The sequence below is a fragment of the Orycteropus afer genome, unplaced genomic scaffold (assembly GCF_000298275.1).
Source record: "Orycteropus afer afer isolate SDZICR_OR568_19922 unplaced genomic scaffold, OryAfe1.0 scaffold00085, whole genome shotgun sequence".
Classification (NCBI taxonomy): Eukaryota; Metazoa; Chordata; class Mammalia; order Tubulidentata; family Orycteropodidae; genus Orycteropus; species Orycteropus afer.
Genome location: NW_006921672.1, coordinates 7,816,660 through 7,831,012, shown reverse-complemented (window position 1 = coordinate 7,831,012; position 14,353 = coordinate 7,816,660). Strand labels below are relative to the sequence as shown.

The 14,353-nt window shown below is 34.1% G+C and overlaps 1 protein-coding gene across 1 annotated transcript in view; it reads left to right on the top strand.

Moving 5' to 3' along the window:
- Positions 1 to 14,353, top strand: part of FBXL20 (F-box and leucine rich repeat protein 20) — a 142,882-nt gene that overhangs the window by 92,481 nt on the left and 36,048 nt on the right. The window contains 4 exon segments of the mRNA XM_042781105.1: positions 2,508 to 2,562; positions 6,902 to 6,976; positions 8,171 to 8,265; positions 8,737 to 8,805. Coding sequence (XP_042637039.1) covers positions 2,508 to 2,562; positions 6,902 to 6,976; positions 8,171 to 8,265; positions 8,737 to 8,805 — 294 coding nt within the window.

Below are 14,353 nucleotides of genomic sequence, written 5' to 3'. Positions count from 1 at the left end.
GTCCAATTCTGCATCCTTTCCTTCAAGGCTCAGGGGTCCAAGATTATCTTCTGTGTCTGTGTTAATTGGTTTCCCTTTTCTTTGTTGAAGAGGTTCTGTGCAATCCTTCTGCCTAGTCTGCCATCTTGCCCCGCCTCCCCCCCTCAAATAAGCTTTTGTCTTACACCTGTGTACTCATTTCCTCTACGTGGAATGTTCTTTTCCCCAGATCTTGGCAGTTCTAGTTTCTTTGATCATTCAAGACCCAGAGCAAATGTCTACTCTTAGAGGGAGGCTTTCCCTGACCACTCTTCTATCTTACTCTGCTTTATGTTTTTTATAGCACAAGTTTCCTGGCACATTTTACTTATTTTGTGTCTACCTCCTTCCTCTAGACCATAAGTTGTAGAATAGCAGGGACTTAAAACAATGCCTATAGGTAGTTGTTGTTGTTAGGTGCCATCGAGTCAGCTCCGACTCATAGAGACCATATATACAACTGAGTGAAACACTGCCCAGTCCTGCACCATCCTCACAGTCTTAATACACTTGAGCCTATTGTTGCATACTCTGTGTCATTTCATCATGTTGGGGGTCTTCCTCTTTTTTGCTGACCTTCTGCTTTACAAGTCCCTCCTCCAGGGACTAGTCCCTTCTGACAAGTGTGAGAGACAGAGCAGTCTATGGTATTTTCAGAACCATATGGTCCTCCTTAGAGAACACAGACTTTAGACATCACTGTAGATTGCCTGTAGCTACCTATTTTCATTTTGTTATTTGTACTGTAATTGTTCTGTGGACTTTTGTTGAGGGACTTCCCTGCCCCTCTGCTCATGTCTTTTTTCTAAAAAGTTATACATCAGTTACATTTACTCACTGTGTTGCCCCAGCTTAGCCCTTCAAACTCATTTAATTTATCCTATTTTAATCAGTCTTGTATATGGACCTCTAGGATCTCTGGTAGGTCCTAGACACTGAACCATTTAGCTGCTAACCAAAAAGTCAACAGTTCAAACCCACTAGCTGCTCCACAGGAGAACAATAAGACGGTTCCATAACGATTTACAGCCTTGGAAATCCTATGGGTCAGTTCTGTTCTGTCCTTTAGGGTGACTATGAGTTGGAATCGACTTGATGGCAGCGGGCTTGGTTTTTGGTTTTTATATGGACCTCTATATAGTTGGAGCAAATCTAGACATGTCAGCGATCTATTAGAGGAAGTAAATGTGTGAGAAAGCATTAGGGGAAGTCTGTGTAAGCAACTCATCTAATACTACTTGTTTTTCTGACATCATACAACTGTTTTAGTCAGCAAAAGCACCTTCTGCTTCAAAACTGAAAATATTTACAAAATGCACACAACTTTCTCTGATGTAAGTATTAACGAAATGTTATTCCAAGTTCTAAAATGTGTCGAATAACTTTTAATCACTAAGCAACAAAAATTTTGTTCTTTTAAGCTGACAAAAAAAAGCTTTTTACACTGAAGGCAACTATGGAATTGTAAATTTAACCTTCATTCTTCTTCAGATAATTCCTGACCTTCATTTTGTAACATTCCAGGTATCTCCAGTGTTCTCAAGGGATGTCATAAAATTCTTAAAGCAAAACTTGAATCTTTTAAGTCTTTAAAGCACATGCTATATTGTACTTTATTTATAGAAGACCTTAGCTTGTTATTCAGATCAAGATGACCATTAAGGGTGTTCATGGGTAAAGAAGGCTGCAAGAGAAGTGACCCATTCACTTTATTTCCAGGATTCCCAGACCTATTTATGCAAATAGTTTATAATGTTAGAGAGTTTATCAGGTGTAAGCAAATAAACTCTTGGTCTACTTCAGAATAAATGTTTCTTTAAACTCTATAAAAGACCGAAAAAAAATCTAAGCAGTAATGTATTACATTAAATCAGTTTTTATTTTTTGTGTTAGAATTAATTATATAGAGATATAATATTTTTTAGTTATTACAGTATTATTTTGTCCTCCTTTTTCATTATAACTGCAAAATTCTTTATAATGCTATTATTCCTCGCTTTGCCTATTTCTTTTGATATTCAGAGATGAAAAAAATTGTTTCACTTTTACATAATTACATCCATTGGAAATATTTTATCACTCCTTAAACTCTGACAGCATAGTGCCTAAGACATTTGACTGCTAAACAGAGGGCTGGTCATTCAAACCCACCAGCCACTCCTCAGAAGGAAAATTGGGCAATTTACTTCCATAGAGATACTGCCTTGGACCCAAGAAGGGGTCGCTGTGAGTCTGATCTGACACCATGGCAGTGAGTTTATTTTTTTGATATAAATCATTAAATGTATATGATGCTTATTCTTACATTATCAAATGAAAGATTGATTGCTCCTCCTATGTTTCATATGGGCAATATTTGTAAATTGCTGAAATTTTTTTTATATGTGTGTTTGAAAGAACTACTTTTGCTTTGATTAATGTACTCATTTATAAAAAAAAAGAAATCAAGAGAAACTTTATAATAAAGTTTGTCTCTCTTTTCTTTTTAGAATATTCTCTTTTCTGGATGTTGTTACGTTGTGTCGCTGTGCTCAGGTTTCCAGGGTAAGAATGGTTGACACAATACAGGGGACTCCTTTCCTGACATTCATGAGGGCAGCCTCTGTGTAGTAGGCTAGCCCTTTCCTTCAGATGTTATTTGTATGTTATTATGTTTCAAAGTATGTTATTTGAACCATGGTTTACCTAATTCTACAATGGGGTTATATTTATAATCTCTAACTTTATTTTTTTATAACTTTAACAATTTACATAATATAAACAGGAAACAAAGACTTGACTCAGAATTGTAATGAAATAATATTTCATTATGTTTTTCTTGTTAAGAATTTTCTACAGAGGACACAATACTAGAATCTATAAGGATTTCTCAGTATGTGAAAACAATGCTGTGCTACTAAACGTTTTTTAATTCATATTCTATGTATGCAGTCTTATACGAGTCTTTTGACAAAATTGACTATTAAAATGGGAAATACAAATAAATTTATCTAAGCCCTCAGATGACCTGTCCTTCATTTAACAAAAGAAATAATAGAAGGTATGGGAGGAGGGAGAGGGAAAATTACTCTCTGTGAAATAGTGAGTTTTTGTCTATGAGCATGGGAAAATTGGTATCGACTAAGGGTAATAATGGTTATACAACTTGACTAATATAGCTATTATCTCTAAGCTGTACACTGAGAAAAAAAATGGTAACATGACATGTAAAATATTTTATATAATTTTATAGCTACATCAGCAGCCAAAATAAGCTGCACCTGTTGATACTACCTAGGTAAAAAGAAACATTTCATAGGATTTGTTTTCTGGTTTGAAGATTTAGGGTCATGGCTTCATGGGTCTATCCAGTAATTGGCCTAAAGTTGTTTTTTAGAGTTTATGTTCTACCTCCTAGTTCAGTGAATATCACCTGGAATCTTAAAAATTTGCAAGTGGGCCACCTAAGATATATTTGCCTAGAACAGTTGAGGAAGAAGGAGACCGTTGAATTGGAAAAGGAGATGGTCTACATGTTTAATTGCCTTCAAGAACTACTATCTCCTTTGCCATGAGACCAGATGAAATAAATGATGCCCAGCTACCATTACTGAATAGTTTGATCAAAAATCTGATTCTCTCTGATCAAAAGGAGGAAAATCATAGAGTAGAATTCCAAATTTATGTGGAAACCAGACTTGTTAGATCCATTGAGACTGGGAGAAACCCCAAATCTATTGCCCAAGAAAATCTTTAAACCTTTATCCAAAACTATGTCATGAAGCTATATAAATTAAACAACAATTATAAAGAATGCTTGCCTTGAGCATTGTGCTGTTACAAAGAATTATCTATATGAGTTAAAACAGTTAACCTAAAGCACAGATGAAAACTTTAAGAGGCAGAGGGTTTAAATTAATGATGATGGAACAATATAGGGTAGAGACAGAATGTTGAGATAATGTGATATAACCAGTGTCGTTGAACTGTACATATGGAATGGATATGTGTTTGGTTGTATAATTTCACTACAAAAAAAGGATGATAGATGATAATAGTTATAGCAATATTTTCTCTTAGATGAGCTATGCCTGAATTTATCATTTTTTAAAGTTTTGTGTTTATTTTAATACTTTGTGGTTATTGCCAAATAGTTAGGGAAAAAGTCATTAGAGCTCATATCTGTTTTTAAATATAGGGTACTACTTAAATGTCCCATAATACTAGATTTCTCTTTATATATTTTGAAATGGGAAATATGCTTTCAACAGAAGTTTTCCTAAGTAGAAACCCATTTTTATCTTAATTATAAACAGGTACAGGATTTAATTGAAAGAGTGCCTAGGATAACAGACATTACCAAGCTAACTCTTTTCTTCTTTCTTACTGTATCTGTGCCTTTAGTCTTTAATCTAGTTTGGGGTGTTTTGACTTCAGTCATATCACAAAACTATTTTAAGTAGTCTCTGGCTTTAATCCCCGCTGAGTGATATTTAGATGATCTAAATCCCTGTTAACTCTTTTTTTTTTTTTTTAACTGTTTTTTTTTGGGTGAAATTTTACAAAGCAGATGTCATTTTACAGTCAATAGTTTACACACATTTTATGATGATCCCCACAGTGTAACAATTCTCCTTTCTCTTCCTCCCTGTGGTCTTTCCCTGTGTACTTCTTGTCTGTGTATTCCTACCTCCCTAGCTTTCTCCCTGTGCAAATGCTACCCTTCTGATCTCCCATGGTTGATTTTTCTAAGGAGTATGTCTCCCTGGTGGTGTTGGCCTGTCTGTTGTTTGGCTGCAAGTTAGCCACAGGAGTGAGTTCAGTATTCTTAGTATATTTTATTAGATGCATATATAATATTAATGAAATTAGTAAGTACCTATAATTGTCATCTTACGATAAACTGAACAGTGGCTTTTTGTTTGTTCATTCATTAACAAATATTTGTTAAGACCTACTATGAGCTCTTGTGGTACAGTGGTTAAAGCATTTGGCTGCCAACCAAAAATCAGCAGTTTGAACCCTCAGCAACAAAAAGATGAGGCAATCTGCTTCTGTAAAGATTTCCAACCTTGGAAACCCTATGGGACGGTTCTTCTCTGCCCTATAGGGTCACTGTGAGTAAGAATCAACTTGATGGCACTGGATTTGGTTTTAGTTTTATATAGTAGGTACTGTCCTAGGTGCTGGTTATGTAATGTGGTTATATTGTAGGGTTCTGTGTTACCAGGATGTTATCTAGATCCAAGTGTCCCTTCAAATCTTTATACCACCCGCCATAAAAAACAAAAACAAAAAAGCCCTTGTTATAGAAAATTCACCCTATTTTGCTTTCTTTAGTTTTTGCATCTGAAAAGTCTTACTAAATCTGTCTATCATTTATTTTGGAAACAACCAGTAATTTTTTGGTGATTTTTTTTTTAAATGACATTTCTGTCCCTGCTATTTGTGTGGTCTCTCTGGACATTATATTGCTCTTATATATTGTGTTATATATATGGGCTCTCCTTTCTGTCTCCACATGAAGCTGAGATAATCACTGTAAAACAAAATACCCAGAGTAATATCTAAATTTATTTAATTGCAGTCTCACCCAGAAATGTTGATTTGAATGAGTTTTAGTTGTTATTTTCATTACCGGTTCTTCTTTCCACTTATTATATATTAAGTTATAATAATTAAAGGCACAATGCCAATATTACTTAAATTCAGATTTAAGTAATATTGGCATTGTGCCTTTAATGTTGGTACATTGGTAGTTACCCTATTATTCTCTATATTTGAAATATTTATTTACTATTTTAAAAGCAGGCTCTAGAAAGGAACCTGTCGCTCCTAATTTTAGTCTGAGTTTTGCATGTTTACTGCTTGCTGGAGAAAGTAATATAAAGAAATAAGAAATGCGATACCAAATTAGAAGTTTATTTGCTCAAGAATCTGTTAAACATATAATCTTTAAAATTTTTGTCTGTTGCGTCCCCTGGCTAGCCATTTAAAAAATCATTGGAAAAATATGAAGCCACCAAAGGAACAGTCACATTGAATTCCTGACAAAACCTCATACATTTCTAGAATGATAACTGCTTGGTTACTCTAGTGCCTCTGACATATTTCTTGCTTAATATGCGATAATTATCCTGGTGCTTTTAAGTATATCTAGAATTTCTTTTTCAGAATTTTCAAGAAATGCCTATAAGTATAGCCAATACTGAATCTGTGTTTTAATTTATTGATGTGAGAGATAATTTATAACAATTTTATAACAATATTAAGATTTAATATTAATATTAATATCTAGTTTTAATATTAAGACTAAATTTATAACAATATTAAGACTTTTCTTTACATTTAAAATTTTATCTACAGAATTTGCTTTCTGATCAAGATACAGATTGATCCACAGTATATTAGCTTCTACTGGAATTACTTATCACCTACTTCTGAGAAGTTGAAAAGCTTAGAATCTTTCTTGCCTCATTTTAGCTAAAGTATTATCACTGTTTTAAAATTACTGCTGAATCAAGTGAAGGGGAATGGTGATGAATTGAAAAGCATACTTGAGTAAACAAATTGATGGGGAAGGGATGTCATTAAGACTCTATCATGTATACAGAGGTGATAGTGCCTTTTCTCAGTTGCATATCACTATACCACAGTTTCAGGTGCGATCGAGTAATGCTATGGATCACAGATATATATTGAGCACTGCTATATTTGCAGTACTGACCCTTTCCTTTGGTTTCATCCACATATTGATCCCAATTTAAGGCTATAGAGCAAAAAACTTAATTTTTTAAACAGCTGAACTTCTTTCTCATTTTGGGATAAAACTAGAATCTTTTAATATTTCAGGCTTTTCCCCTTCATTTCAGTCTTACTCATTCTTTCCCCTTTTTCAAAATAGGCCTGGAATGTTCTGGCTCTGGATGGTAGTAACTGGCAGCGAATTGACCTGTTTGATTTCCAGAGGGATATTGAGGTATAATATCCTTTTTAAAGTGTATTTACAGTATGGAATAGATTAACCCCAGTCATAAAAATACTTTCCTTTTCTCTGGAGAGAGAAGCTATTAATGTCAATGCATCTGAACTTCATGAGAGCTTTGGAAGTTCTCAAGAGCTTATTTAGTTTTTCAGAGTGAGCAGAAATATTTCACTGAAATAGGAATAAAGGGTTTTTATTTTCGTTTTTGTTTTGCAGTACAAATGTAAACCTGTGTTTGCTCATTTAAAGAAATAATTTTTTGTTTATTCAAGAACAAGTAGAGTTACACATTGTTGGGGGTAGTATTTGCACATATTCTTGAGATGGGCATTTTGGTTCTTTGGGAGGCTGCAAATAGTTACTGTAGAAAATAAAAAAAGAATAAAGCTAAAATCATCTTTAGTTTTTGCTGTTCTTTTTTCCTTTTCCACATCTGTCCCATATTTTATATCTAACCTATTATCTCTAAAACAGAGAAACATAATGAATTTTAGAGTCAGATAAATTTAAGATTTAAGTTTAAATTAATTTGTATTTGACTTCTCTGGTCCTTAGTTTTTTCATCAGGTAAGTAGAAATAATAGCTTTTCCTTGTAGTGTTATAAGAATTCTTTTTTTTTTTTTTTAAGTTCCAGTGGAAAATAATTCTCTTGTGATAAGAAATTTTTAAAAAATCACATGAACTTTCTTTTGTCTCCAGAAAATGTTTTTAAAATAAAGCCCATTGACATTATACTGAAAACACACACAAAATTCTCTGATCATCATGGATGTAAATGTTTATGCTAGTACTGCTTGCAAAATCATTCAGCAAACTTTTGTCCCTGTTATTTGCAGAGTGATGGCATACAAAAATAATAAAGATAGTTGTTGTCTTTCAGTAGCTGTGGTTTAACCAAGAGTGTAACATACTATAGTAGCATTCCAACACTTTGGGGCACCATTTCCTCAAATACAGAATGTCTTATAAATTGAACAAGATAAATAAAGAGTTTAGGTATATTTCAAGTAGATGGATTAATCAGGAGAGCTTTCTCAGAATAAGTTGAAATATAATAATAAATTTTTAATTAGGTCTTGGAAATGTGGAAAGCTTTTCTCTTTGTTTGTAAATTGTTAAAAATTGGATGTGTTCTTTTCAAATACAATAAAATGGCTTATCTTTTTGTTTACCGTCTTTTTTTACAGGGCCGTGTAGTGGAGAATATTTCAAAAAGATGTGGGGGCTTCTTACGAAAGTTGAGTCTTCGTGGGTGTCTCGGGGTAGGAGATAATGCATTAAGGTAAGACCATAACTATTGGTTGATAATCTTCTTGATTGAACAATCACACCCAGAAAATGCTAAAATAGTTTTTAAATGCCTAAGCCCTTTGGAATCCAAACATACATACGTTGTTTATAACACAAAAAATATATAGTATAGGAAAAGTATGGTTATGGGAATAAAACAAGAAGTAAGTGCTCTCCTCAAAAAGCCAGGGACTTACCATCCTAACTGGTTCTTTCTGGGGCCTTGAATAAGTTTTTTTTTTGTTTTTTATGAACATCTGTTTACTCAAAATTTAATCATAAAACATAAAGATCAGTGGTTAAGAGTTTTTGGTAAGCAATTAATTTATTCCTAATTGTGAACCACTTTGCTATCAATAATCAATATTACCAATAATAAAATATTTTATTGTTATCTTTTTTTTATGCCTGGAGTGGTGCCCATTTCACTTAAGAGCTTTTACTTTGTTTCCTTCCTGTAAAGGACCTTTGCACAAAACTGTAGGAACATTGAAGTACTGAATCTTAATGGGTGTACAAAAACCACAGATGCGTAAGTATTACACATTTTAAAAGAGTAAGTCATAGCCCCTTGTGTCTGGCCCACACTAGCTTTAAATGCAAGCTACTAATATATTTAGCAGATTTCATTTTGGTTTTACAGAGGCTATTTTAAAAGGAAAAAGCAACATTAAAGTAAAAATAGAGTAAGAAACTTATTTTGGATTTGGCCCAAGTTCTGTTTTGATATTTAAAGCAAAACTTAAAAAAATTGTAGTCAATTATATGTAGTAAGGATGCTAAAAATATTTATTACTAGGATTATTTTTAAGAAGATACTAGTACCTATATTTCAAAAGCCAGAGTAAACAGATAATTCTACAAAAGCATGTAAAATATTAACCTACAGCACTAAACAGCTTATGATAATCAGTAATGGTAGCATTTATTAATTGATTCTTTAAATGTGTCAGTTACATTATTTAAATAAATAAATAGACATATATGCTCCATCTTTCACAGATATAGTAGACCTAAAAAGTAGGCATACTGAACTTACAGCCCAAGGATGTAAGTTGGTAATAACATGGATCAAATAACATTTGAATATTATGTAGGGATATTGTTGCCTATTATTGTGAGGTGAAGTGAAATCATTGTAGAACTATATTTACATAGGGAGGAACCAGGATCATTCACCAAGTCTTCCTATTAAAAATTTTCATGGAAGAGATGGGATCTTTGAAATTGCTTGGATTAAGGGAAGTAAAAGACAGCATAGCGTGCACATTATTTATTCTGTTTGCAGTTTAGAACATTGTTAGCATTTGATACAAGAAAGTGTCTGGAAGACAGGTACTATGTTTGTTAATTCATTCTGCTATCAGGAGCTCTGGTAGCGTAGTGGCTAAAGCACTTGACTGCTAACCAGAAGGCTGGCGGTTCAAACCACCAGCCACTCCTCGGAAGAAAGATGGGGCAATCTACTTCCATTGTGATACTGCCTCGGAAACCCAAGATGGGGTCGCTATGAGTCGGGTCCGACTCAACAGCACATAACAACAATAAGTATTCTAATGTACTGATTTGGAAACCTTTAGTATGAGGGGCAAATTTATTGTTTCCTTCCTTCCCCTGCTGCTTTATACCTCATTTACTTTAACCCTGCATTTACTTTAGATAGATTACCTTTTGATTTTTGTTTCCTTTGAAGATACAGTGTTACAGAGATTAAGAATTCAACCATTTAGTATGTAGAAAAGTTCAGTGTTGTTTACCCTTTTTCTAGGAATCTATCCTATCCCAAAGGTACACTGGCAAGAATACATGTGCAAGGCCATTCATTTGTACTGTTTGTAATAATAAACACTACATTACTTGTACTAGCAAGACTAGAAACAAGCCAAATGTCTATCAGGAGAGGAGTGGTTAGCTGAAAGAAATGAGAAAAATCTCTATGTACTATTCAAGAGTGAACTCCAGGACATATTGTTAAGTGGAAAAAGGAGTTTGTATACTGTGATACCTTTTGTAGGGGCAGAGTGCTTACAGTATTTTTTTCACAAATAACGCACACATTATACATTTTCCCAACTGCACAGAAAGCACACCCTCCCCTACATGTTATTTTCACAAGTGCCATTCTTTTTTCTACGTTGCTGACTTCAGTTAACACTAAAATAAAAAAAAAAAAAACCCATTGCCATCAAGTCAGTTCTGACTCATAGCGACCCCCCATTGGGTTTCCGAGGCTGTAAATCTTTTACGGAAGTACATTGCTCCATCTTCCTTCTGCAGAGCAGCTAGTGGGTTTGAACTACTGACCTTATGGTTAGCAGCCAGATGCCTGAGCCACTACTCCACCAGAGCTCCTTCAATTAACACCAAGAAGGCCTAATTAAACTATGAAATAAGCAGACCTGACATAACCTAATAGTTTACTTCAGACAGTCTTACAAGGTTTTCTCATTCAGCTGTTGCACTAATGTGCTATAATTAAACTGTTTATATAAGCAGGAGATTAAAGAAAATGAACAGAACAAAATAAATGAACAAAACTATATGATTTACCTGTAAAATGGGATGATGGATGAATGTGGGCAAAATTTACTTCTGGCAATGCCATGAGGCATGTGTGGTACATGCATGAGCATGTGATGCCAGAAATGCTTTATTTAATTTCATCGTTTCCATGTGTTATGTTGTGTACGAATATGTTATTTGCAGAAAAAAAATGGTAATGTGTGTGTGTGTGTGTATTTTTTTTCCCCACAAAAAAAGAAACAGTGGAAGGATCAGTCAAGTTATAGGATAAGGGAGGGAGAAAACATTAAGAGACAAACATGAAAGATTGCCAAAGTATCATGTTTACTTTAGTTTAATAACGATGTAAATGATTTACATAATTGCAAAACACAAATTAAGTAAAAAATAAAAACAGTCCCTAAAAACTGAAAACAAAATTAAACACATAAACCTAACTATATCAAGTTGGAGCTATAACCACACAGAAGTTTATTGACTTCTTTTCTTTGGAAAATTTAGTACTTAAATAGAAGTAAACAAAATAGTATATTGAATCCACATGCCCAGTCTTGTTTCAGCTATACTATTTCTCCCTTACCCCCTCTCATTTTATCTCATTTTGAAACAAAATGTCCCAGACATGATACTATTTAATTTGTAAATATTTTAGTATGAATCGGTAAAAGGTAAAGGCTTTTAACAGAGTGCATTAACTTTATCCCTCCTATAAAAAAAACTTAATATCTTAATATCATCAAATGACCACTTATCCATGTTCAGATTTCTACTATTCTAGTGACTTTAAGAACTAAATATAAAAGAAAAAAGATACAAATTTTAAAATCAAAGAAAGAGAATTCTGCTTCTGATCGTGACAAAGTAACTGATAGCAGACTTGCTTTCTTGCTATGAAGGACTAAAAAACTGGGCAAAATATATCAACCAACCAGGTTGAAATGTTGGATAAAATGAAGCACATGACTGTGAACCTTAAGGAAAGTGAAATAAATGAAGTAAGCTCTATGATTACTCTGGCTTTCTGCCTGAAGGCATTGTCCAGATAATGGCACAAGGAGAGGCAACCCAGGCAAAGCACAGATAATCTTGTTGATCTAAAGAGAAAGAGAACAGAGTTAAAGGAAATACTGGAATGTGTGGCTGGAGAAGAAGAAACTACTCAGAAAAAAGGGCTACAGAAATCTGCATAGATTTGACTGAATACTAAATTACATAACCAGAAGGTGAGACTATACAAAATTGAGCAAAGAACATCTAATTAGTTATATGTGTATGTATGTATATATATATAAGCTATAAGCTGAAGAATTGCAAGAGCTCAGTGAGGCTGGAAAAGTTTGAAGCATTCAAAGTAGAGAAAGCTCACTGAACATCTGAGACATTCAATAGAGACTCCAGAAAGGTCACACCTTATTAGTAAGGCTGAACTAGACTTGACCTGGTAAATGTTAAAAACCAACTTAAAAAGGATCTAATCAAATCACAAAACTCAACATTCTTTAAAGGAAGATAGCAAAATCCAGATAATCATCAATGTAGCATACACAATATGTCATTCAGTAAAATACTACAGGACATACAAAGAAGCAGGAAAATATGGCATGGAACCAGAAGAAAAACCAGACCAATGAAGTTGGAGCGAGTAGTTAGACCTGTGAGCTCAGGACCATGGTTGCAGGGAACATAAAGCTCAACTGCCATAACAAACATACTGCACAAAAACATTGTTCTACATACTGCTTTAGTAAATAGCAACTGGGGTCTTAAAAGCTTGCAGGCGGCCATCTAGGTGCAGCAGTGTCTCTCCTCATCCATAACAAAGAAGAATGAAGAAAACCAAAGATGCTGAAAACAATTAGTCCAAGGGATTGGTTAGACCATGCAATCCTCAGCTCATATGAAAATAAGACCAGATGGTGCCTGGCTACCACTGTCAACCATTCAGAGGGCAATCAGTACAAGAGATCCTGGATAGAGTATGAAAACAATGTGAAACAAAACTCAGAATCATTTAAAAAAAAAAAAAAAAAACTAGGTTGTCTGGTCTCATACAGCCTGGTGATACCCCCTGAGACCATGACCTCTAGTTACTTCAAGTCTAGAACTGAACTCACTCCTGTGACTTCCAGCCAAACAATAGACAAGCATATGGTGTGAACATTTACATAAGGTAGATAACACTCCTTGGAGTTAGCAATGGTGGGAAAACAGAAGGGCAGTGTTTGCACAGGCAGACAGCTCAGGGGGGTGGGAGTTCATGGGAGGAGGGACACAGGGAAGAGGTGTAACTACGGGGAGTAAGTGGGAAGAAAGCTGTTAAATTGTGGGGACTTGCAGTCAATGTCATAAGTATGAACTGCTATATGGAAAATGAATTTGCTCTCTAAACTTTCACCCAAATCACAATTTAAAAAAAAAGCAACAGTGGGCCATAAAACCATTCTACAGAATGTCCTCTATGGCCTCAACAGAATTAAAACAGATATTAATCAAATATCTAGAAATTTTGAAAATTAAATAGCACATTTGTGAACTTAGGAGTCAACAAATTATAAGGAAAATTAGAAAATGTGTTTCACTGAATGATAATGAAAACCCAACATGCAAAATTTATGGACTATAGCTAAGGCAATGGTTAGAGCAAAATATATAGCTTTAAATGGTTTAAAATCAAGGATCTCATCTTCCAGATTTTAAAATCTAAAAAAATAAATTAAATCCAAAATAAGCACAAGAAAGGAAATAATAAAGGTAATAGCAGAAATCAATGAAATAGAAAATACACATCATACAGTAGAGAAAAATCAGTGAAACCAAAATCAGGTTCTTTCAAATAAAATCAATAAACTGCTCAACTTCTAGTCTAGTCAAGAAAAAAAAGAGGGTGACACAATTGCAAACACCAGAAATGAAAATAATTATTATTACAGATCCTGAATACATTAAGGAGGTCTTAAGGGAATATTATGTATAACTGTATGCTAATAAATTTAACCACTTACATGAAATAGACAAATTCCTTGAAAGACTCAACTAAAAATAATACATGTAAGTCATGAATGCTGAAAATGATCATTGGAGAAATTAAAGACCTTTAAATAAAAGGGGAGATATTCCATGTTCATAGATTAAAAGATTCAATATTGTTAAGATACCTGTTGTCCCCAAGTTGCTCTCTAGATTCAGCACAACTCCATCAAAAATCCCAGTAGCATTTTTGCAGAAATTAAAAAGCTGAGTCTAAGTTTATGTTGAAATACAAAGGACCTAAAGTAACCAAATGTTGAAAAACAAAGTTGGGGGAGTTATACTACCTGATGTCAAGGCTACAGTCATCAGGACAATGTAGTATGGTCATAGTGTTAAGTATAGACATATATAGATTAGTGGAATAGAAAAAGTTTCTAACAAGTAGCTCACATATAAAACCAAAAAACCAAACTCACTGCCATCAGTTGGATCCAACTCATAGCAACCCCTCCTTGGGTTTCCGAGGCAGTATCACTGCAGAAGTAGATTGCCCAACCTTCCTTCTGAGGAGTGGCTGGTGGGTTTGA